Raw genomic sequence first — 27146 nt, forward strand, 5'->3', positions numbered from 1 at the left:
TCACATCCATTTACCTTCAACTTCACTGCCACCATCCTTGTCAGGCAGCATCATCTCTTACCTGTACGATCATAATACCTTTTTGACCGGCCCTTTTCTTTCTGTTTCCACTCTTGCTCCTCCATATAACAAATGCACACTTTTCTAACTCCAAGTCCTATCTATGGTGCAAAACTTTTAAAGGGCTTCCCTAACCCTTAAAAATAAGTCTAGATTTCTGATTAGGCTTCAATGAGTGATGGATCTGGAAATTATTAAGAAATTCCCCCATTCAGGCTTCACAGGAATGGCTAGCACCAGAAAAATATGTGGAATATTTTTGTAATATTAAAAATGAAGGCTTTCTTATTCAAGAATCAAAACTCAGAAAACATAAGGAAAAACTTGTATATGTCTTGGGTCATGAAAATGAAAATGTTTTGCATGGTAAAAGACATTATACATGCAATTTAAAAGAAATTAAAAGAATACAAAAAGTTATAATCAAGGATTATTATCCACAATATATAAAGAACATATATGAGTAAATACGAGAAATACAACATCATAGGAAAACAAACATAGATTATGTACAGGCAAATCACAGAGAACAAATCAAAGATGAATGGCCAATAGGCACATAAATGGCCAATAGGCACATTTTAAAAATTATAATAACATATATCTACTGAGGAAAATAGTTAAATAAGTAATAGAATATTCATATTACAGAAAACCATAAGTCCTTGGAATAAGATGGACTTTTATTAAGTGAGAAAAGCAAGAACAATATTGATATGAACCCATTGGTAAGAATACATTCCTATGGGTATATATGTGAAATATATAGGAAAAAATATGAAAGAATACACACCAAATTATTCTTTTTTTTAAAGTTGATAGGATTGATCAGGGCATTCAGTATGGGCTAGGTAAAATGAAATTTTTAATTTATTCTACATGCTTTTCTAATGTTGAATTTCTTTTACAGCAAATATTTATATATCCACCTATCAAGTAATTCTAAAAACTTTTAAAAAAAACAACAGAATATGTTTGGAAGTCACTTAGCAAAGTGCTTGGTATATAGTGTTAATGATAGTTGGAACCACACAAACAAACAGTGTTAGGAGTTACCTGGAAATGTCCTTAGGGAATGTGCAGCTCTACAGATATCCCTTAATCCATCTATCTCCAACCCTCTTACTGCATGTTGATTCCTCTCTATTTGCTTGAACCATTAGCTGTAAATGTAACTTAAAAACAAAGTATATTTAGTCATTGTACTTGTGGATCTAGCACTTGGGGAATTTCTTCAGGTGCAAATGAATTCCATGCTTGGGTTTGAGGATAATGTGGTTTGAGAAGACAGGAGGCCTGGTGAGGTCTGGAGTCACTTTGAAGTGGAGCAGAATCAAGGCAATGGCCACCTTTAACTCCAGCATGGCAAACTGCTCCCCGATGCAGTTTCTGAAGACACAGGGGAAGAGAAAGTGATGCTTGGAGCAATAATATTCCACCTGACTCTAATAATTAATTTCTAGAATCACAAGTCTAAAGTTTATAGTAAAGTAACTTTTTCACATTAAATGCCACTGAAACTTTTGGACTCTAGCCTTATGTTGTTCCCTGTAAGAAGATGAATGGGAGGCTCCAACATGATGTCCTCCCTACATAAGACGGCAGTTGGAATTACCTACAGAATTGTTTCTTCTGCATTGATGATGGACTCTTTGGAGTCCATGAGCAATAGTTTACATTGTATGATCTCTTTCTGAGACATGTGAAGATAATTGTGTTATCCTTTGTGAAACTAACTGATCTTTTCAGAGGTTTTTTGTAAAAACCAATATCTGCCTCATGAGACAATGAGGTTCCATGGAAGAATTTATAGCGCTGAGGGTCTAAAAGGAAGTGACTCCTAACTGAACATTTTTGTATATTTTCAGCAACTTCATATTGTCCTCACCTTGGTCCAGATGAGAATGGTAAGAAGGCATAAGGGTGTCTCTGATCAGAATTCTCCTTTGTAAATCTCAATGGGTCAAAGATCTGCAATAAGAAGACAACCCCACAACCATCCCCAAAACAATATTAACATATTTCTTAAAGTTACTACATACTGCTCAACAGAAACAATGGAAACCACATAGGCAATTTAAAATGCCTTGGTAGGCACCTTTTAAAAAGATGAAATTACTCTTTATAGTAGAATTTATTTAACCCCCCAATTCTATTGTTCCAAAATATAATTAGTATAAATAATTATTAAGGAAATACTTCACATTGTTTTGGTACTACGTCTTTAAAGTACATATCTCAATCCTGATTAGCCATGTTCAAGTGTGCAGTAGCTCAGTGTAGGCTAGTAGCTGCTTCACTCACAATGCACCTCTAGACCTGCAGACTTTGGCTACCAATTGACTTGTCTGCTAGTCAGAGTAAAGGGGAAGCAAAAATATGACAAGTGGCATTATTTTTACTTTGGAAGTGAGAGTGCCACATAAATCCATAGTTATTAATTACCAGGACAGGTAGACTAGGTTAGAGCTGAAACCCTACTGGCATATGTAAAGACAGCACTGGTACTTGAGTACTTGAGTTTCAAAAATATTGAATTAAGGAACTCAATGCTGCAACACATCTCCTCTTTGCCTGTCTAGATCCTCTCTCTATTTCCCAGACTATTCTGGGCCCCAGGAAGCTGTCACACGTGGTTTTCCATTGGGTTTGGACAATAATAGACACTGATAAGGGCTCTGGAGAGCGGGAGGATAGAGTTCCCTGTATTTACTCCCTGGCTCCTCTCTGCCTGCTGCCTCCGCTTGGCTGCATCTCTACCACAGCTCCTATCTGATGGCCTTTCCCCTTGAAGTTCATTCTCTCCAGGTTCTGTAACCCTCCCTCCTGGGTATCATCAGGCCTAGAAGAGATAAACACTTCTGGCAGATGTCTGTTCTAATTTGCTTTTCCTAAACCCTGCCCACATCCTCATAATAGTTCCTTACAACACATTCAAATCACCCAACTTGAGTGTGTCATCGATTTTCTGCTAGGATCTCTATTGTTCCATCCTGCAAAAGAGAGACTGAGTTTCCTAAATAACTCTATTGTCAGGCCTCAGTCTTGGAGATATCTAAGTAAATGCTGGGTAGAGCTTTACAGGGAAATGGCTGAAATAGAAACTGCGGCAATTTAGAGGAGATTGTGGGACATTATGTCAATCTGTTCATTCAAAGCAAAGGTAAAGCAGGAGTGGGGAAAGAGGGTAAGTTCCCATTAGTGGTCAAGTTCTATTCATTTTGGAGTTTTATGTCTATTTTTTGATTGCTTTCAGCTATTTGCTTAAACTGTAGAGCCACATTCATGCTCAGCTGCCCCAAATAAATTGGGTAGCGTTTGTACTCTGAAGTGTGTCTGTTGGAAGAGAATCATACCTTTGGGCTTTTCCAGACAGCAGGGTTGTGATGAAGACCCCAAATACTGAGAACCACGGTGATTCCTGAGGCAGGAGGGAAATAAAGAAGAATACAGGAGAAAGAATAAATTGGACTACTGCTATACTGTTCCTCTGAAAGGCTTATTCTGGAAGGAGAGCTAGCTCCTGGCAGAGCTGTGTGGCAGAGCTGATGCCACCAGAGAGGGATACAGGGAAAGAAGAGACTTAGATTTATACCCTAGTTTTCAGAGCAATGATTTACTTAATTCGTGATTTTATTCTAGGGAGCTCTTGGTGTCATATCGAAATGTTAAACTATGCTTATGTTTTTTCCACATTTGGAAATTACTTAAATGTCTGTAAATGGAATATAAAGCACCCACTAGCAACAACTTGGGTATGTTAAGAACAGAACTATAATTGTATCATGCAGATCCAGTGGCCAATTTTTGTTGATGCAGTTCAGACATGGAAAATGGGGAATTTTGGCAAATATTCATATAGTTTGGGGATAAAAAAGACAAAGGAGAGAGAATTTGAGATTTATTTTGTTACTAGAAATAATTCTGGTAAATTAATTCTGGATCTATCAACCAAGTTACAGGAAGGTTGTAGGTGTTTTCCACAAGCAATCCCGTTGACTAGCTTCCTAAGGCAGTTAGTGGGGCACTAAAGCAGACAGTGAGAGTGTCTTGTGTAATCCCACTGCATCTTACATGCCCAGCCCAGAAACCTAAGCTTGGAGTATGGGGCGTCTGCATGAATTTTAGCTTTGCTTATATCAATTAACCTCATCTGTACATTGGGGTTCTCCCAGGTTATTGGTGACATCAAAAGTATTTAAAAAATTTTTTTAAACTGTAAAACACTGTAGAAGTCAAATTCCAAGGGGTGAAAATGAGAAAATGTTTGAAGGCCCTATGTATATTAAATGTTTCAAACTTAGGGTGATATTATGATGATGAGGCAAAAAAATAAATCCCTCTGGGCCTCTCAGAATAAGATAATGATGCTCATCTCCCATGAAGTCTCATCTGGGTCTCAAAATCAGCCTAACAAATATTATCTTAGAAAAATACCTTACAATGGGAGAAAGCCTGGGCTGGATTCTAGAAATGTAGGTTATGAGCTTAGCTTTGCAGTAACTGGCTACGTGCCTTGGGAAAGTCACTGAAACTGAAATCTGATCAAGGAATTATCCTCTGAGCTATTGATAGATGCCTAACCATAAGCCAGAGGCCTTGAGGGTAGAAACCCACCAATCATTGTCACTGTGGTCCCCAAGATCCCATGGTCTCTAGGAACTGCTTAGGAAAAGAATACAAAGACCTGCAGGCAAGGAGCGTCCATCTGAGAAGGTAAGGGGCTTGCTGAGTTCTCTGGAAATGGACGTGACTGGAGGAATCAATCGGAACGTCTCCTTGATGCACATTGTGGTGTATGACATCTCACCCAGCTGGTCCCTGTGAGGACGAGGGAGGGAGGGAAGGGTCTCAGACTTCATATCTGGTTGTATAGTTTCCTACCTTTTGTTTGTTCCTAATAAATACTACTCTCAGGTTAAAGCTATTTTGTCATGGGTTTATGTATAAGATCGTTAAAATGGGACTTTCCACCTCAGGATCAGGTGAGGTCCCAGAGGTAGAGGAAAAAAAAAGAGGGGCCACATACCCTCATTATATAATGAGGCGTTCATCTAACAGCAAAAGGCTTGCCAAGGAGATTTTTGAAAACCAATTTTGCAACCCTTAGCTCATCATATTGGCCATTTGGTAATGTGAAATTCTAGTTTTAGTTTTGAACATTTTCCTTATGCTTAGGATAAAAAAAAAAAAGAGTAATTCTTCTTACCCTGGCAAGACTGTATAAGGAATAATTAAGGATTGAGGAGAAAAGACTAGAGAAGTTTAAGAGAGAAAAAAACATCCTTTAAAGAGATTTGTTGGAATACTGGAGTGCCATGGAGAATGGAAGGGGGTGCTGGCCCACCTCCAACACACAAAGGGAAGCTTCACTAGGGCAACTCAGATGGTCTGATGAGTGCTCCCTGGAGTTTGGGGAGCACAGGACTGATACGAGAGGCTCAGAATGGACAGAGAGGCAGGGGAGAGCAGCTGCACAGTAGAAATGTGCCAATGTGTCCTATGACCAACAAACCGACCAGAGGGAGGGAGGGAGAGCTCCAGATTCAGCTGGAGAAAGGCTCTGCCCAGGACCAGAATTCCCTGGGAATCATGGAGTTTCCAAGAGACCCACAGATGCGAGAGAAAGGGAAGCATTAAATATCCACCAACCCCCCTGAACAGGATCACGGTAGTTACAGACCTTTTCCCCTTTTTTTTTTTTTTTTATTTGAATTATTTGCATTTTATTTTTTTTTATTTTATTTTTTTTTTAAATTTTTTATTGTTGGCTGTTCAAAACATTACATAGTTCTTGATATATCATATTTCACAATTTGATTCAAGTGGGTTATGAGCTCCCATTTTTACCCCATATACAGATTGCAGAATCACATCAGTTACACATCCATTGATTTACATATTGCCATACTAGTGTCTGTTGTATTCTGCTGCCTTTCCTATCCTCTACTATCCCCCCTCCCCTCCCCTCCCCTCCCCTCCCCTCCCCTCTTCTCTCTCTGCTCCCTCTACTGACATTCGTTTGTCCCCCTTATATTATTTTTCCCCTTCCCCTCACTTCCTCTTGTATGTACTTTTGTATAACTCTGAGGGTCTCCTTCCATTTCCATGCATTTTCCCTTCTCTCTCCCTTTCCCTCCCACCTCTCATCCCTGTTTAATGTTAATCTTCTTCTCATGCTCTTCGACCCTACTCTGTTCTTAGTTACTCTCCTTATATCAAAGAAGACATTTGGCATTTGTTTTTTAGGGATTGGCTAGCTTCACTTAGCATAATCTGCTCTAATGCCATCCATTTCCCTGTAAATCCTTTTCCCCTTCTTTTCTCCCCAGCCCCAATCATTCCTGGAAGAGTCAGAAAGAGCAGCTTCCAGGTAGGGGAGGAGCTGATCAGTAAGGACAAGACAGCAAAAAAGTCCTCACTCTCTATTGGCTTCCAGGCCCAAAGAAGTGCCAAACTGGGATGGAGGGAGATGCTCCAAGGGGATGAGTATTTGAAGGTCTCACTATTATACGGGGCTGGACAGTTTAATCATGGACGTGAGACTACTCTTGTGATTTAAATGGATGAGACATACGGGGCTGGACAGTTTAATCATGGACATGAGACTATTCTTGTGATTTAAATGGATGAGACATATGGGGCTGGACAGTTTAATCATGGACATGAGACTATTCTTGTGATTTAAATGAATGAGACCTCTATGCGATCTCAGGATTCTGTTCTGGAGATGAAAGAACTTGCTCCATAGAGCAAGTTTGAAGTGTCAGCAGAAGAATAAAGTTGTATTTTTAATTTGCATTCTAGTTAATCAGTTTGGTTCAAAAGTAATAACTGCGTATATTTAGTCTAGTCACTTTTTTGTATTTGTATTTTCTTTTCTTTTTTTAAGTATATTTTTAGTTGTCAATGGATCTTTATTTTATTTATTTATATATACGGTGCTTAAAATCAAACCCCGTGCCTCACACATGCTAAGCAAGCACTCTGCTACTGAGCTACAACCCCAGCCCATATTTTCTTTTCTTATTACTTACTGTGAATGCAGAATTTGTCCATTTGGTAATATGAAATTTTAGTTTTGAACTCTTTCCTTAAGCTAAAGATAAAAAAAATAATTCTTACACTGGCATTTTGTATAATTAAGAATAAAAAATTTGCCCACCTCAATCATGGTGCAAAAAAAAAAAAAACTAGGAAAGAATTTTAATCCAACATAGAAATGGTCTGACAAGGAGCCAAATGGAAAAACTTGGACAACTATCCAGCTTTCCCATAAATTGCTTTTTGCAGAATGATTGCAGCACCTGTCTAGAGGAATTGTAAATTCTCAGAATACCACATCCCAATGTCATTACTATAAATACATGTGACAGTAAAAAAAGACATTTTGTTCTTTGTAATATTTTTGCCCTTTGTCTCATTAAAATAAATGACAATTAACAGATCATCTAGACTTTGTTTTCTCAGCCAGCAGAGAGTTACTTACTCTTTTCCCATTTAGGCCAAACAAGAATGAGAAAGGGTGATATTTTAGTTGTATAGGTATTTACCCTAGTGAAGGTTAAAATATCTAAGGCATGTTGGAAAGTGATATTCACTGTTATCACATCAATGAATAAATAAAGAATGATCACTCAGCAGGATAAGAGAATAGGAAGTTCCCACAGCCATTCACAGGCAAAAGTGCTTTGTGAAAAGCACTACCTTATCTGATGACCACCATAAAGTTTACTAATCAAAACAGCATGGCACATTATCAAAAACCAACAGAACAGGTTAAAGAGCCCAGAAATATATCCACATATTTATGGACAACTATTCTTCAGCAAAGATGCCAGGAACACACGGTGGAGAAATGGCAGAAATGGATTGAGAAAACCAGATGTGCGTACGCAGAATAATAAAATTAGAACTTTATCTCACCCCATATAAAAAAATCAACTCAAAATGGATTAAAGACTTAAATTTAAAACCTGAAACTATAAGACTACTAAAAAACAAAAGGGAGAAGCTTCTTGACATGTCTTGACAACATTTTTTTTTACATATGGTTTTCTAAACACAGACAACAAAAGCAAAATCAGACAAATGAGTTTGCATCAACCAAAAAGCTTATGCATAACAATCAACAAGGTGAAGAGACAGCCTAAAAAATGGGAGACAAGATTTACAAACCATATATATGATAAAGGAATAATATCCAAAATGTATAATAACTGACACAATTCAGCATCAAGAAAACAAATAATCCAATTAAAAAATGGGCAAAGAACCTGAATACACTATTTCTCAAAGACATACAAATGGCCACAGGCATACAAAAAACATGTTCAACATCACTAATCATCAGAGAAATGCAAATTAAAACCACAATGAGATATCACCTAACCATGTTAGAATGGCTATCATAAAATAAAAAAGAAAGATAAACATTGGTGGGGATGTGGAGAAAAGGGAACATTTGTACACTATCAGTGGCAATGAAAATTAATGCAGTCCTATAGGAAGAAGTACGAAAGTTCCATTAAAGATTGCAAATAGAATGACCATATTATCCAAAAATATCATTTCCAGATATATATCAAAAGGAAGCAAAATCAGTATGTCAAAGAGACATTTGCATTCCCATCTTCATTGCAGCATTATTCACAATAACCCAGATATGGAATCAACCTAAGTGTCCATCATCAGATGAATGGATAAAGAATATGTGGCAAACATACACAATAGGAAACCATCTAACTCTTAAAAAGAAAGAAATCTTGGGCTGGGGTTGTAGCTCAGTGGTAGAGTGCTTGCCTTGCATGTGGAAGGCACTGGGTTCAATCCTTAGCACCACATGAAAATTAAGTAAAGGTATTGTGTCATCTACAACTAAAAGTATATTAAAAAAAGAAGGAAATCTTATCATTTGCAAAAACATGGAAAAACTTGGAGGACATTATGCTAAGTGAAATAAAACAGGCACAGAAAGACAAAGACCATATGATCTCAATCACGTGAGGAATCTGAAGAAGTTGAATTCCTAGAAGCAGAGAGTAGAATGGTGCTTCAGGGGTCTAAGGACAAGGAGATACTAGTCAAAGGATACAAAACTTTGGTTAGATAGGAGAAATAAATTCAGGAGATACATTGCACATCATGCAATTCTATGGTAGCATTGCAAGTACAACATACAATTTGTGGTATACTTGAAAACTGCTAACAGGTTTGAAATGTCTCATCACCAAAAATAAGTATGTAAGTTAATAGATATGCCCACTGATTGATTTAGTTATCCCACAAGTTATACAAGTATCAAAACATCACTTGCATATTTGTCAGTTAAAAATAAAAATGAGCTGGATGAGGTAGTGCATGTCTGTAATCCCGGTAGCTTGGGAGGATGAGCCAGGAGGATGGTGAGTTCAAAGCCAGCTTCAGCAAAAGTGAGGCACTAGGCAACTCAGTGAGACCTTGTCTCTCTCTCTCTCTTTTTTTTCCCAGAGGACACAACATCGTTGTTTTTTGTTTTTTGTTTTGTATGTAGTGCTGAGGATCGAACCTGGGTGGCACGCATGCCAGGCGAGCGCGCTACCGCTTGAGCCACATCCCCAGCCCGAGACCCTGTCTCTTAATAAGACACAAACAATAAGGCTGGGGATGTGCTCAGAGGTTGAGTACCCATGAGTTCAATCCCTAGTACCACCCCCCACCCCACCCCACCCCACCCCTGGCAAAAAATAAAAATGACTGTCCAATTTTGTATTTTATGCTATATAAATTAAGCCTTTAATTTGTGTTAAGAAATCATTATAATTCCTTATAAAATGATAGCTCTACTATACCTTTATAACTTCAAATTTTGCTTTACGAATATTTCAATTGAGCTAATCCTCTCATATGAAATACGATGTTTGTTTTCCTAGTCATGTGGCTCAGTGACCCTTAGAATTTCTATCTTTCTGCTCCTTTTTACCAGGCAGGATGAAGGGTGTGATTTATGTCAGAAACATGTTGTTTCTTTCCAAACAGCATATTTGAGGAGCAAATCCATAAACTGGATTTTATTAATAACAAGATATGCTTAAACCTAGCAAAGTAGAGTTGAAGTTTTCCATGTGGTTAACTTCTACTAATTCTAAGGAAATCACTTTGAGCCCCCATGCCAGGCTAGGTGCCTGTCTTCTAAGTCTCTCTGGTGGCTAGCACATATCTCTATCATTGTCCTTATCACGCTATATTTCAATTTGTTCTATGGAGCTCTGTGTCCGCATTAGACTGTGAGCTCACTGAGGGCAGAACCCACATTAAATCTTCCTACTGAATACCATGTTCAAAGTCCAAAGTCACCTCGAGGAATGAAATTGATGACAAGGGGATGGTTTAGAGTGTCCACAATGAGCCTTAAATGATGCAGCTGTTCATTCAGTTCTCTCAGGAGTCCACTTGGGCCCAACCATTCAAACTCTAAATGCTAGCCTCTGGTCAGGTCCTCATTTCCAATGTGCCAGAGATTGGGTGAAAGAAAGAAATGGGTCATTTTATACACCACTGAGTAGAAAAGCAATGACAATTTCTGGATGAATGAATTTTTGCAAAAGACAAGGCATTAATTTGGGGCTTTCTTGAGAAAGAATAGAGAAATAGCCTACCTCTTCTGCTTCCACATACACATATCACGAGTCACTGTCATTATTAAGGAACCAGGGCAAAAAATACAGCAGAATCCCAGGGGGAGACTTAGAATGAAACGATTAGGGAGGTAGATCTTACCAGGTGATGGAAGATCCGTCCCCTAGGATGCTCCTGATCTCTTCCCGGCATCTCTCCTGATGCTCAGGGTTCAGAGCCAGGCAGTAGAGGAGCCAGGAGAGGCTCACAGCCGAGGTGTCATGCCCAGCCAACATGAACGTGTTCACCTCGGACCGCAGGTCAGCATTGGAGAAGCTGTCTTCATTTTCAGCCTAGAATGTACAGTAGAGATGTTTTAATGAAATGTGAGTTTACAGATCTTTGGAGACCCAATTAAAATTAATGGCTCCAGGGGAAGACTTAGAGATTTAAAAAAAAGTTTCAATTTTTATTCAGTTCAACAAATATATTCTATGAGTGACACCTCACTCAGAGCATAAAGGAGAACCAACATTAGACAGGAAAAGCAGACTGCAAAGTGCTTTCCACTCATCAGGCCCAAGGAATTCTCTTCAGACTCCCAGATCTATCCAGATTTTCCAGTGCCAACTCCTTCTCTTTTTACATGCTTACTCATGTGACCCATTTTCCTTTGATTCCCTAAATTCTATGTATCTGTATAATCCCCAATCCTGTCAAATACATAATTTAGTCTTCAATGACTATGTCTAGTGACAGGTGCAGGATTCTATCCTTACCCCAACCTTCATGGAGCCAACCTCTCAATTCAAAGTACTGTTAAATTTATTGGATCAGCTTTGCTTTTTTCTCCACCGCATCCCCTTTTATCCACCTACACACATAGTTAACTGGATGATTAACTAGGCTAAGATATTTGGAAGATTTACCTGGGCAGAAAGGATAATATCCAGGAAATCCTGGTACTTTTTCTTTTGAGTGTTATCCTGCTTCATTCCAGCCTTGAGGGGTTTTTTTCTGTCCTGGATTACCTTTTCTGGGTAGAATAATATCTCTCCATTACCAAAGTGGCAGCAAAGTCAATCAAAGTCAAGTAAATTATAAAGTAAGTCAGGGCCCATGAATAACTTCAGATTTTGCTGGCTTTTCAGAGACCAGACTGGGTACATTACATTTAAGTTGATTTAATTCACAGATGACTTATTTTTCCATCAAATGGACAACTTTTGATCAAAGTTCCAAAATAAAATACAACAAACCAAAGATATAGTTTATATAAGTAGGCAAGCAATATAATTAAGATAATTTCAAATTTAGATTCAAATGATCAATCATTCTTTTTTTCCTCTGAAATATCATCTTCATGAAAATTATCAGGTGAAATAGAAGATAGGCAAAACAATGGAAAAATGACCAAGAATAAACAAATAACCCCCCACCTCCAACACATGCTTGTTTGAAGGGACCAAAAGGAAAACCCCAAAAACATATGGAACAGAGCTATAGTTAAAAACCATAATCCAAGAAAAATTTCTAGAAATAAAAAATTGAAATCTATATATTAAAGGACCTAGTCTCTGCCTGGAAAAATTGGAACAGAATGACCAATTGTGATCTATACCTAGTAAAAATATTTGACATTAAAGACAGAGGAAAAAAAATCCTCAGAGACTTCTGACAAAAAGATTAAATGAGTTTTAGGGAAGAGAAAATTGGGCTAGCTCAAACTTGAGACAAACAGTAAAGAAATCAAGACAATAGTAGAACATTTCCAAGAAACTCAAGGAAATGAAGTATGAGATAAATATTTTATATGTAGACAAACTGTCCTTCCAGTATCAAGGCTATAGAAAAAAACTTGTTTTAAACATGGAAGAACTCAGAGAATGTTGTGCTCATGAACCCATTCTGAGGAATCTGCAGAGATGACTACTTCATTAAAAGTGCAGTTGGTTGCTCAACTATGTCTATATACTTGAAGTCACTGAAGTGTACACTTGCAAAAGGTTAAGATGGCAAATGCTAAATTATATACATTTTACCACAATACAAAAACTGGCAAGCTAGACCTCTTAGAACAGTAAAAGGTTAAATAAAGAAAAGTAGGAGACTAAGGATTCTACAAAGGAAATAAATACTATGGTAGCCTCAGAACAAAAACATAAACATCTTTATACTCCATGTATGTATAATATGTCAAAATACACTCTTCTGTCATGGGTATCTAAAAAGAACAAATAAAAAAATTAAAAAATATAAACAACTTAAATATCAAAGGCAGTATATTTAAAAAGACCAAAGATTACATGCTGTATAAAGAAACTATATAGTGGATTCAATAATGTCTCCCCAAAATTCATATCTACTAAGAGCTGTGAAGGAGGCCTTATTTCAAAAATATAGTCTTTGTGGAAGCAATCAAGTTATGATAAAGTTGTATTGGATTAGAGTAGGACCTACCTCACTGACTTGTATTCTTAAAAGAAGAGAGGAATTTGGAAGCAGAGAGAAATCAACGATTTGAAGACAGGCAGAAATAATAGTGACGCATTTGCAAGCTGAGGAATGCCAAGGATCATTAGCAGACACTAGGAGGCAGAAAGAGAAGGCAAGAGCCTTCTCTAGAGCCTTCCCAAGGAAACATGGCCCTGCCAATACTTTGTAGTTCTAGCCTCCAGAACTGTGATAGAGAAGAAGTCTGTTCTAAACATCGGTTCTAGTTTGTGATCACTTGTTATGACAACTTTAATAAATAAATACAGTAATTATACCATAATACACACAGTAATGATAACGTAGTTATATGACAGCATTGTGACCATGTATAACAGTCATTTCAATGAATGAGAATGAGAATAATATGCTTATTGAAATAAAAAGATTTTAAAACTGGCTCATAAAATTAAATCCAACTATGTGCTGCATAGAAGAAACATACCTAAAACAAAGTAATTCTGAATGGCTAAACATAAAAGGATAGGTGAGATTATATCAGACAATCATACATGACAAGGAAACAGGGTTGTAATCTTGATATTGGACAAAGTAGAATTTGAACAAAACTTATTGAACAAGATTCAGTTTTTAGTACTAAAAGTCATGATATCACAAGACAATCGCTAAGAAGATATATACTTCAAGTAACAGACCATTTTACCTTGGGCTTGCAGGGTTGGGTTCACCTCCCTCAGCCGGGGAGTGAGGGCTGAGGTTGTAAAATGCTTTGTACTTTACTCAGAGTTGCCTTTCCTCTGTTTCTATGCATTTTAGGCTTTCTGTAACTCATTTATTGATTCCTGGAGTTTCTCTTCTTTCTCTCCTTGGAATAGTTTCCCCTTTGTGGCCTTGACTCTTGTGACTTGCCAAATTCCTCAAAGGGTTCTTCTACTAGGCCATTTTGTCTCATGCCCATCAGAACCAACTCTTTTATTACCTAAATAATCTATAATTACAACTCCCATCAGGCAGCACAAAAGTAAATCTGCCTGCATATGTTTAAGTCAAAGGCCTCCAGCGTAATAGGAAAATAACTTTGATGTGCAGAAATATTTTTGAGTTACAATTGACTATTTCCTGCTACTCACATATATTTTAAAACTTAAATAAAATGGAAATTAAATGTAACAAAATCGACTGAAATAGAAACAGAAAAACAATTTACTTTCATAGAAGAAATGGATAAAAATATGAAGGTGCTACCTACCTCTACACACACACACACACACACACACACACGGAGAAGGAGGAAAGAAACAGAAATATTTGAAGCAATAAATGACTGAGAACTTTCCAAAATTAATAACACCAATCCACAGATCCAAGGAGCTCAGAGAATGCCATATAGGATGATATAAAAAATACATATATGCACAGCATATTCAAACTGCACAAAACAAACAGGAAATCATTAAAGAAAACACAGGAAAAACACCTTATTTATAGAGGACCAAGCATGAGAATCACATTGGACTTCTTGTTAGAAGCCATGCAAGCAAAAAGAAAGTGTAGTGAAATGTTTGAAGTGTTGAAAGAAAAAAAAATCCCATTTTCTAAAATTTTGTACCCAGAGAAATCATCTTTAAAAATTAAAGAGAACTTTCTAAGGCATATAAAATTGAGTAAATTTGTTACAGTAGAAATATTTTGTAAGGGCTGGGGATGTGGCTCAAGCAGTAGCGCGCTTGCCTGGCATGCGTGCGGCCCGGGTTCGATCCTCAGCACCACATACAAACAAAGATGTTGTGTCCCCAAAAAACTGAAAAAAATGGGTAAATGTTAAGATTCTCTCTCTCTAAAAAAATATTAAAAAAATATTTTGTAAGAAATGTTAAGAAGAAGTTCTTTAGCAACAAGGAAAATGATACAGACCAGAAGTTCAGATCTGCCCAAAGAAAGGAGCGTTAGGGGATAAGTGAAGGTAAAATATAGGTCTTTTGATTTTCCTATTTTTAACTGAGCTAACAGATTACAGTTTGTCTCAAGTAATTTCAGCAACAATATATTTAATGATTATAGTTTCCAGATAAGTGGAATAAATGGCAAGTAATGCTATAGGGGACAGGAGGGAGAAATCGGGAATACTCTGCCAGAAGGTGCTTGCACTACCAGTGAAGTAGTGTAGTGTTACTGGAAAGTAGACTTGGATTAACTGTGGATATGTATGGCCACTGACAAAAGCAAGATGTATGATTGATAAGCTGACAGAGTAGAAAAAAATTAAGTCATAGAAAACACTGAATTAAAAACTACAGAAGGAGGGCTGGGGTTGTGGCTCAGTGGTAGAGAGCTTACTTGGCATGTGTGAGGCAGTGGGTTTGATCCTCAGCACCACATTAAAAAAATAAATAAATGTAAAAAAAAGAACTTTATTAAAAACCCACAGAAGGTAGGAAAAGAATGGAAGACCAAAGAACAAAGAACAAAAACAAAGAGTAGAAAGCAGTAATAAATCTGGTAGCTACTAATTCAACTATATATATCATTTATCTTTTTTAAGCACCAGTGATCTAAATGTACCAATTGAAAGACGGATTGTCAGAGTACATAAAAAATGAGACACAGCTATATGTTGCCTATAAGAAACTTACCTTAAATATAAAGATACATACAGATTAAAAGTAAAGGAAAGAAGAAAGGTAAACCATAATAAATAAGCAAACGAAGGCTGGAGTATTTATATTCATTCCAGGCAGAATAAACTTCAGAGCAAGGAAAGGTACCCGATAAAGAAGGTATTTTATAATGATAACGAGGTTAATTCTCTAAGAGCACATCAAAAATCCTTAATGTGTATGCATAACAACAAGCATCCAAATACGAGAGGCAAAAACTGATAGAATATTTGGATACTTCACTGTCTCTCTATTATAAATCCAGTGTAGAAAAATCAGGAAGCACACAGTTAAAACCAACAACATCATCTATCAACTGAATCTAATTGACATATGTGGAATACTTCACCCAATAAAGAAAAAACCCAGATGAAATGGACCAAATCCTTGAAAGATAAAATCTTCAAAAAACTCACATGAGAGACAGATTAAAATAGGTCTGTATCCACTAAAGAAACTAAATCAATCATTGAGAACCTTCCAGAACAGGAAAAAAAAAAAAACAGGCCCAGATAATCTCACTAGTGAACTCTACCATACATTTAAGGAAGAAATCAAATGAATTCTATACAGTGTCTTCCATAAAATAGAAGTAGAATACTTTAACTCATTTTATGAAGCCAGCATTACCTTCATACCTAAATAAGATAGAGATATTACAAGAAAACCACAGACTGATATCTCTCATGAACATAGATGCAAAAATTCAACAAAAGTGGTATTTACTCCAGGTGGGCAAGGCTGGTTCAATATTTGAAAATCAATCAATGTAACTTATTAATTAACAGCGTAAAGAAGAAAGAGTATGATTAATCAGTAAATACAGAAAAGCCATTTGTCAAAATCTAACACTTATTCATGTTTAAAAGAAATCCCAGCAAATTGGGAACAGAAGGAAAACTTCCTCACCTTGACAAAGAATATCTACAAAACCCCTAAGTGTATATCATAGATAATGATGAGAAACTTGATATTTTCAATGAAGTTAGGAATAAAACAATGATGTCTCCTCTCACCACTCCTATTCAACATCTTACTGGAAATCCTTGCTGATACAATAAGACAAAATAATATAAAGTATACAGATTAGGAAAGAATAAACAGAACTATGTTTATCCACAGATGATATGATAGTAGAAAAATCTCAAAGATTCAACAAAAAACACCTGAAACTAGTAAGTAATTATGACAAGGTTGTAGGATATGAAGTTAATAAATAGAAGTGATTTTTTATATACTATCAACAAACAATTGACATTTGAATTAAAAATAGAATATTATGTACATTAGTTCTGAAAAACATAATACTTAATATAAATGTAACAAAGGATGTGCAAATCTATTATGAGGAATGCTTTAAAAACCTGAAGAAAAAAATAAAATTTATCTAGATAAATGAAAAAATATTCCGTGTATGTATATAGATAGGAAGATTCAATATTGTCAAGATGTCACTTCTTCTTCCCTACTTGATTTTTTAGATTCAACACACTCACAATGAAAATCCCCAGCAGGTTATTTAAAAAAATTTTTTTTTGGGGTACCAGGGATTGAACTCAGGGGCACTCAACCACTAAGTCACACCCCCAGCCCTATTTTGTATTTATTTAGAGACAGGGTCTCACAGAGTGCTCAGCACCTCGATAAATTGCTGAGACTGCCTTGAACTTGCAATCCTCTTGCGTCAGCACCCCAAGTTACTGGGACTATGGCATGCATCACCATACACAACTGAAAATGTTTTGTTTTTAAAGTTTTCAACAACCTGGACACTTAATATTTTCTCTAATACTTTTGATTTTGTTCTTTCATCATAATTATACATAATGAAAATGTAAAGAATCATCTAAGTCATATGTAGCTGCCCTCAAATCCACTCCTATTTACTCCAATAACCATATAAAAGTTAATATTTTCTGTGATCCATGATGCAAAAACATTTGAGGACTATTGCTATAAAGATGTAATGCCCACCTGTATCTTAAATTGTTTCTAACCTGCTTCACTGAATGTTCTCCTTATAGTATCTATGTGTATATGTAAGTGTGAATATGCATGTATTGGTGAGTCTTGAAAGTTTCCTGGGGGCAAAGATATTTGATATAGTAACTATACTTTATATTTAATATTTATCCAGTGCCAGGTACCATCCCAAGTCTTTTACATTTATTAGCACACTCATCATCACCAGAAACCTATGAGATAGGTTTATTTTTAAATCACCATTTTTCAGATGACTTTGAAACAAAGCAGTAACTGTCCAAAGTCAGGCTGCTAGTTAATGATGGAGTCCATGAGGGATAGACCTCTGGGTGAGTATTCTCTATTATGATACTTATGAAAAGTAATGTTGAATTGCTTAAAAAATTTATTCTAATTTTTGAGTTTACACTTTGCTAACATAAACATATTTTTGAATTAAGCTTCTTTTGTGTGCATTTCCATGTCTACTCTTTCTCCCATCCATTCCTACATTGCATGAGTACTTTTAACTTATAATTATTACTGTAATAACTGCACAAAAGCTATATGTTATATATGTTTTTAAATCTTAAGTGTCCACTTATTGTGTTTGTATTAATAACTGCACATAATAAAAGGAGAAGTCCTGAGAAGACTAATTACTACAATGGATGTAGCAAACTCTTCTAAAGGACTCAAACTCTATTTCATTTGAGCAGTGTCCTTATAAAAGCTCCATTAAGAACAATAATTTTTTTCTGTTCACACTGAGGCTTATCCCTCTTGATAGCCACAATACAATTAATGATGATATATGGACTTGGGCAAATCAAATCCAAGAAATACCCATGTATTTACCTGTGTGTTGATGTAGCACTTTGCTTAACTCTTGGAAGAGGTGGCCATTAGGGCTGAACTTGAAAATTATGTCATGGTGGTGCCAGAAATTGTACATGCGATAAAATATAATTTTGCGGAGTTCAACCGTTGCTTTTACATAAGGATCAAGGGAGCTAGAAAATAAAGTTGGGACACTGTGTCAATAATTGACTTAGATAATGATGAACAAATATCTGTTTTGCTCTCCTGTCACTGACCCATTTATCTGGCAGTTGGTCTCCCGGCTGAAAGCACATTTCATGATTATGTCCAGGGCCATCAAGTTGATGTGTTCAAAAACCTCCATGGCTGTGTCCTGAGTGCTGCAAATCTTCTCCCACTTATCCTGGCAGAGGAGGTCAAGATCAACATCATCACTATCATCAAAATGCCTTCATTTGCAGTCTCCTCCCTGACCTTGCCCTTATAACATAAGAGACACAATTTTGACCCCTCAGGAACCAAAGTTAAGAAAGCAAATGAGCCATGTGCTTATTTTGTGTTAGAGTCTGTAAACAAGTCAAAATAACACCTGGCATTTTGCCAGGGGAATGTTAGAGTTCATAAACAAGTCTGGATGGTGCCTGGCAAAATGCCAGAGGGAGTGGTTTGAGAAGTAAGAAAAGAGAGCCATTAAGTGTGGAGATTCCTGATTGGTTGACTGATGTATCTAGTTTATGTTAATTAGATAAGCTGTGTGGAATGTATAAATACTGCTCCTGTCCTGTAATAAACGGCTCCCTCTTCTGCTGTATCAACGTGCACAAGTTGTTCGTCACCCCCCGGTTATTTTGCTGCAGCCGGACTGTGGCAATTTTGGGCTTGAAGAAGAAAAATATGCATCTAGCTGAGTGATAAAAAACATGTAATAAATTGCATATCTGGTAAATGGTCCTTCAAGTGTTACTATTTCCACATAGATCAGAGTTCTGTAGAATAGGCATTGCTAGTGCAGGCCCCATAAGTACAAAGGGTTTCCTTCCTTCACTTTCAGTCCCCAACTTCCTAGACACCCTGCCACTACTCTCAGCCACAGTAACGGTACTTAAAAGATACTTGCAACATTTTCAAAAACATTTTATATTCAGAAACTGGGCTAGAGAGAAGCTGGGCAGTGGAATAGTTGCAGGGAGCTGGCTCCCAGCCAGGTGCAACCTGTGCCCACCTGAATTCCCCCCACAAAGAGACCTATTCACACGGCTTGAAATGCTTTGCCTGACTTTCCCAAACTGGCACAGAGTCCCCAGTTGTAAATGTAATTGTCAATATAAATATTCTTTGTGTAAAAATGCAAATAAATGGAAATGTTTAAGCTCAAGTCAACCTGCATTTGTTGAGCATCTACAAGTGCTAAGCTAGTTCCCAAGGACTAGGAGTCTGAATAAAAGGTAGAGTTTGAAAACCTTATACCAAAGTGTCAATTGTTTAGTCAGGTAGCTTGAATCTGAATTAGCTACTTTAAAAAATATTTTAATTAATTTCCATTAGTTGAATCTATTAATGGGGCTCAATGTGATATTTCAACACATGTATACAGTGTGCACAATGAGCACAAATGTTACGTTTAGAAGAGATGAGAGCAAGAGCAGTCTTTGAAGTTCAGTGCACTCTGGAACTGTTCTGCAGGGGGAGGAAGTATGAGAGGAACTCATGGAAATGGACTGAGAAACAGGAAAGGCAGAAATAGCTCCTAGAAATGGAGGTTGAAATTGTGTTGGTCGCTGAGCAGCACCAGAATTGGAAGAGGGTGCCCTCTTCCCTCTCTAACTCTGTACCTGGTAGTCTTTGGGTCTTTGCCTCAAGGCCTCACCAATGACTTCACCACCATCCAGGCAGGGGTTAAATGGGATTCTGTGAACTTGGCTGAGAAGCCAGTAGAGGAACTGGAAACAGTGATTCCTTGGGAACAGAAATGATTTTGGAGATGATGGTGAAGGGAATTTGGCTTTTTGGTATTTGAAGTATTTACGATGAAACTGTATTAATGAATTATTCACCCAATTAAAAGAAATACAATTTAAAAATTAAAAGCTTTTTAAAAGTAGAGCTTGGGCACAGCTAACTATAAATCAGAAACGATCCCAGGAATGCTCCTCTGCAAAGACCTCCTTCTCCTTTGGGGTGTAGATCACCTCATAGTGATCCTTCACTATCTACAAGGGGAACTTCATATCCGGATTTCAATGAAGACATTTAATCCTCTGCTTAGTTCTTTATGGCCCTCATACAAATCCATTCCAACCTACAAACCTTTGTTCATGCTGACCAGCTCCATCTAGAACTCTCTCAATCATATTATCTACATATACACACATCTAATTTATATTTCATGGTAAATTTTAGTCTCTCTGGAATCAGAAGCTGCCATAGCTGGTCTTGGCTTTCTTACTTGTCACCTACAGCACTTACTGCATGAATATCACTACTTGGTACTTGGTGTATTGCTATAGAATCTCAGAATATATCTAAGTCAGAAGACTAGATCTTTTCATTATTATTTTAATCACCCAAAGAAAACAGCAAAAGCTTACACAAACATCTGTTTTTCAGTGGGTACTTATACATGGATTAATTTCAGAAATTGACTTTTGATTTTCACTATCCATGAAATGTATGCCTAATACAATTCCAGTTAGAAGCCCCTTGCAATGCAACAGAGCTTCACTTCCCCACCCTACTTACCAACATCGTATTCACAGAATGGGCCATCATATCGACATATGTTTTCAGGATATCACAATGGAATCCAGGAGTCAGTAGTCGACGATGCTGGAACCACTTGGGCCCATCTAGATTCAAGAGTCCTTTTCCTTGAGAAATAAAAGACATAAATCCATGCCACTTATTAGATCAGAGAAAAAGGAAAGATAAAGAATAGCATGGAGTGAAATAGTATAATATCAAAGAAGGGCTCATAGGTTAAGATGGTAGCGAGTTTTGTTGCTTATATCTGGGATGGATGAATTTAACATCCTGAGTTTCAAAGTCTGATAAGTTTCAAAGTCTGATGAAATGAGAGTGGTAATACTAAAATCACTATGTAGTAATTGAGGAAGTTGATTAAACTTTCTGAGGCTTATTTTTTTTCAATAATAAATTTTGATAATAAATACCAATCTTACTGTGTCATGCAGATTCTATGGAGATGTATAATAAGATACAAAACCTAGTCCTGCCCTAGCTCACAGTAGAAACACAACAAATATCCATCTCCTCTCCACTGTAAACCAATTCATAAATGAGTGAAATACAAATTCACTAGGAACTGTATTTCCAGATACCACCCTCTTGAGCCCTGGTCTATGAATGACACACATGTAAACACTTATCAAGGCTAATACCTCACCATAATCTATTGCCAGAGTGTTCATTAAGGATTTATTTTTAAAAGGACCTGAAAGTCTGAATGACACTATTCATTGAGTGCTTAAAATATGCCAGACTCATGATGCATAGTCTGGCTCTGGTACAATGTTGGGCATTACATAAAGTGCTAGAAATACACATTAATTTGTCTCATAACAGCTATAACAGTGATTCTTATCCTCATTTTCAAAGATGAGGAAACTAAGGCATAGAGAGATTAAATTACTTCCTTAAAATCACATTCAATTAGTCTACTGGTATGGGGGGCAGGATTCAAATCTAAGGGGATCTGGATCCAAAGCCTAGATTCTTTCATTTAATTCTTTCCTGGTCTAGCACACACATTGATTATATGACTAAAGAGCTTAATTTATCTGCTCATAGAATATTGCCAAACTGTACTTCAGAATAAAATTCATTGATTTGCATATGAAAATAAGAGAACTACAAAAAAAAGAAAGAAAGAAAGAAAGAAAAATCCAAGGAAACAAGAGAGACCAAAGGAGTCTCTCAGAGTAGGAATGGTGAAGCTACAATTTTAAGGAAAGAGAAGGTAATGTAGGTTAGATACACAAAAACAAAATATAGATATTCTGATTTAGTTTAAATTTATGTCTTGTTTGGAATATATTATATCATTTTCAGTTGCTTCATTCATATTGGCAATGTCATGGATTAAAAAAAAGCTTTATTAATATAAAGTGCTTAAAACAGTTCTTGGAATGCACATAGTCAATGAATGTTGGCTAAAACAAACAATAAAAATGTGATGTCTCTATTAAAACAAAAAAGAAATTGAGGAGACAGTTTCATCCCTATGATGCCTTGAAAATGGGACTTTGAGGAGAGAAATGGATGAGAAGGCTTTCCAGGAAGTTCTGAGTTGACCTTCAAGCTCCCCTGTGACCTTCCCCTAGATAACTCCCAGTATATATCAACCTCACTCTTGATACTTTTGAGGTCAGATTTGAGTCTCTGAAATGCTCTACCATGCAAAGGGGACTTAGTGGGAAAGCAGGTTACAAGTTGGCGCATACATACCAAGACACGGAGTCATGAACCTGTATGGGTACTGGGACTTGGGGTCTGCAGAGTCAAGCAGAGGAAACAAACAAAAGACAGCATTAGAGGGAGCACTCATTACTAGTCAGTGAAGGTTTTTTTTTTTTTTTTTTTTTAATCATTTGCTCGTGTTCACCACAAACAGGGAGCAAATGGGAGCCCTGGGAGGTGGGGGAAACACAGGTCTTGGTTCAGTACCAGAGAACAGCAAGTCCGGGGAGACACACAGATACCCAAACCCAGATTCTTCCCTCATTTTCTCTTCCACCAACAGAAACAGTGGTTGCCAGAGGATTGCCACATTTCCAGAACAGGAGTAGCACAACATATATCCTTTGTGAAAGGTATATTAAATATGAGACACACCAGCAGTCACCATAGAGTGAGATACGAACGCCTCCTGTTGCTCTTGTGACTCTGACATGGAGTTTCTTAAGAGTTGAACTTGAGACAAATCAGAGGAGGGGGATGGGAAACCTGGAGACTTTCAGGGAAAGGCTCTTTTCTTTTATAAGGTTTTACTAAGGATGAGGAATATGAAGAACAGTTAGAATATGAGACACTTGTTTTGCAAAGTTGACAGAGCAAACACTGGCCATGTTAGTTCTGTGCTATGCATAATTCACGGTGGAGACCTTGAAAAGGGGTGGGCAGAGGAGGCAACTGATTCATGGCCCCCAAAAGAACATAGTTGAGTAACATACATAAAGGTTAAAAAAAAAACTGGATCATAATCAAGAGGTTGGGCTGGTATTGGAAAGATATACATCCAGAATTATGTATTGAGCCTACAGGGGCGGGGATACTTCTGATTTCCCCTGGAGGCTTATGTTCTGGACAGATGGGAGTCGGAGTATTGATGAAAGGGAAGTCACAAAAATGAGAGGGGCAAAGGCCAGTCTGGTAATGACAGCTCAGCTTTAAAGGACTCTGGAGTTGGGAACTAGACTAGGGACTGAGAAGGACATAAGGAGTTCACTTGGTCAGAGTCCCTGCAGGTGGACACTCAGTATTATGAGGCTGTGACCACCTGCTGGCTTGTGTCCTAACCACAGAGTCAGAGGGGTCAGAGTCCTGTCCCCTCTCCACACTTGCTCCAGGGTATCATAAAGATACCCTGATACCAGGGTATCATAAAGGCTCCTCTGAATGGAGCCTCCACTGCCATGGCTAATATCCAAAGCCTTCACAGTATACTGGGCCCATAGGCCCTGGATTGGCCTATTTTGATCCCCAGCAAGCAGCAGAAGGAGGAGCTAGAAGCACACTTCCTGAAGGACCCCTTTCCATCCCTGGGTGCCCTGGTGCCCCTGGCCTCCCACCTCGGCCTAGAGGAGCAACACATGAAGAACTGGTTTAGGGTGCAGCAGTGTTCATACTGGTACTGGGAACCAGGCTGTCACCGCTTTGAATTCCACCCCTACCGGCCCTCGCAGCCCTCGTGTTCATGCTGGGCACACTCAACCTGGGCAAGCCCAACCTGGGCAAGCCCCCCCTGGTCTGGCTTGTCTTGTACATGCCCATCTGCCAAAGACGCCCACTTCCCCAGCCCAAGAAGCCCCAGAAGCTTCTCCATTGAGGGCCAGGCCTGTGGGAACCTTCCAGAGAGTACCCAGGAGAGTGTCCCAGCAGCAGCCTTTCCTGGGGAGCCCCATGGCTGGGGCCTCGGGGTATATGGCAAGCAACTAGAAGCCGCCTTGAAGACACTTGCACATGACCTTCAAGACATCCTTGAAGAAGAAGACAAATGGGGTCCAAGAGATTTCTGAATGGATACGGGTTCTGTACCTGCCACATTCCACAGGTCTCACAGGTCCTCATTCTGGCCACTATTCCATCTAATTGTTGTCCCCACCTGTCATTTGAGTCACTTGGGAGTGTGTCTGGGTCTCTAGGAGTGGAATGGGGTTTCTGGGTGTATTCCCTTCGTGCTTCCCCCCACCCTGCAGGTGGACACTCAGTATTATGAGGCTGTGACCACCTGCTGGCTTGTGTCCTAACCACAGTTTTCCCTCATGAATAAAACCCCTCGTTTTTTGTTTTTTTTTAAAGACCCAGTACTAATCTCTGCCTCAGTTCCTGCTTGTGGGTCATGTCCATCTCACTCCTAGGAGGATTTGCCTCTTGTCTTACCTGTTCTGCTCAGAAATGTCTTTGCATAGTCTGGGTCATAGATAAAGAAAAATGCCTGAAAGGGCCCAACCCAACAAGGGAAGGCACAAGGATACTTTTCAACAGTCTCCTCAAGCTTCTCCATTTTATCTTCCTGAAGAAACTGCAGGGAAGAAAAGAAGAAAAAGAAAAAATAAAGTAAAGGAAATTAGAGAACTGGCTGGACTTGTCCTGTCTCAATAACTTCCTTAACAGGACTGCAAAACTCAGGAAATAATACCAAGGACTAACAAATGTTATGGCATCAAACTGAAAAGAAGAAATAAGTGTGTCAAGAGAGAAACTACAGAATGGGAGAAAATCTTTGTCAGTTACTCTTCTGACGGGGGATAAATATCTAGAATATATAAAGAATTAAAAAAAAAACTAACACCTCCTGAAAAAAAACCAAGTAACCCAATTAGTAGATAGACAAATGAATGAAACATATTCCTCAAAAATCAGAAATAACAATGGACAAGAAATATCAGAAAAAATGCTTGACATCTTTAGCCATCAGGGAAATACAAATCAAAACTTTATTGTAATTCCATCTCACTTCCATTAGAACTGCAATCATCAAGAATACCAATAATAATAATTGCTGGTGAGGAAGTGGCAAAAAAGAACACTTACATTTTGTTGGTGGGATTGTAAATTAATATGTCCACTAAGGAAATTATTATGGAGGCTCCATAATAATTTATTTCTAGTCAAAAGACTAGAAATAGAACCACCATATGGCCCAGCTATTTCACTGCTTGATATTTATCCAAAATAATTAAAGTAGCATACTATAGCTATACATAGAAAGAAGTGCATATATATGCCATATATACATATGTAAAGAAATAAGTGCATATATATATACCATATATATGTATACTATTTTTTAGCATTATAGTTATACATAGTAGTTGTGTTCATTTTGACAAAATCATACAAGCATGATATTTGATTTATTCCATTTCAATCCTTATTTCCCCCACTTTCCCTTCCATCCTCCCTTTCTCTATTTTCCTTCCTTTACTAATCTTCCTTTGCTTGTTTATTTATTTTTGATTGTTTGCTTTCTATATAATTTATATATACTATATATATACTATTTATATATACTATATATATAATATATATACTTTCTATATATATATATATATATATACTTTCTATAAATACTATACATACTATACTTGAAATTCACTGTGGTATATTTATACATGCACAGAGCATGACTTTGTTAAGTTTATTCTGCTTTTCTTCTCCTTTCCAGTCCTTCCTCCCTCCATTTCAATTTCCTTCTTCTTCTCCACTGATCTTCCCCATATCCTTATGATAGCTGATCCTTCCTTTTTTCCCCTTATTGTGTTCTAACTTCCCTATGTGAAAGAAAACATTTGACCTTTGATTTTTCTGAATCTGGCTTATTTCACTTAGCATGATGTTCTCTAGTTCTATATATTTACTGGCAAATGCCATGATTTCATTCTTTTTTATGGCTGAGTAAAACGTGTGTGTATGTGTGTGTATCACATTTTTTTAATCCATTCGTCTATTGACAGCATCTGGTCAGGTTCCATAATTTGGCTATTGTGAACTGTGTAGCTATAAACATTTATGTGGCTGTATCATATAGTATGCTGATTTTAGTTCTTTTGGATAAATACTAAGAATTGGGATAGCTGGGTTCCTTTCCTAGTTTTTTGAGGGGTCTCCATACTGCTTTTCAGCGTGGTTGTATTAATTTTCAGTCCTTCCAACAATTGCATATTTACGTTTATAGCATTGCAATTCACAACAGCCAAGTTAGGGAAGCAGCCTTAGTGTCCATCAATGGACAAGTGAATAAAGAACATGATATAGATACACATGGAGTTACTCAGCCATGAGGTAAGATAAAATCATATCACTTATAAGAAGGAACTAGAAAACATTATGTGAAGTAAAATAAGCCATACTCAG

General features: G+C 37.4%; 1 protein-coding gene across 1 annotated transcript in view; it reads right to left on the reverse strand.

Annotated features, from left to right (window-relative positions):
• Window positions 1–722: 722 nt before the first annotated feature.
• Window positions 723–27146, reverse strand: part of LOC124110052 (cytochrome P450 4X1) — a 29441-nt gene continuing 3017 nt past the window's right edge. The window contains exons 2-12 of the mRNA XM_046469124.2: window positions 25170–25311; window positions 23016–23060; window positions 21291–21418; window positions 18827–18954; window positions 18588–18742; window positions 11586–11692; window positions 10819–11009; window positions 4748–4881; window positions 3417–3481; window positions 1949–2031; window positions 723–1449 (exon numbers count right to left, since the gene is read on the reverse strand). Coding sequence (XP_046325080.1) covers window positions 1275–1449; window positions 1949–2031; window positions 3417–3481; window positions 4748–4881; window positions 10819–11009; window positions 11586–11692; window positions 18588–18742; window positions 18827–18954; window positions 21291–21418; window positions 23016–23060; window positions 25170–25311 — 1353 coding nt within the window. The 3' untranslated portion in view covers window positions 723–1274. The remainder of the gene's footprint in view (window positions 1450–1948; window positions 2032–3416; window positions 3482–4747; window positions 4882–10818; window positions 11010–11585; window positions 11693–18587; window positions 18743–18826; window positions 18955–21290; window positions 21419–23015; window positions 23061–25169; window positions 25312–27146) is intronic.

This window comes from Marmota monax, unplaced genomic scaffold (genome assembly GCF_021218885.2).
Source record: "Marmota monax isolate L192 unplaced genomic scaffold, Marmota_monax_Labrador192_F-V1.1 WCK01_AAM20220418_F8-fsc00008, whole genome shotgun sequence".
Lineage (NCBI taxonomy): Eukaryota > Metazoa > Chordata > Mammalia > Rodentia > Sciuridae > Marmota > Marmota monax.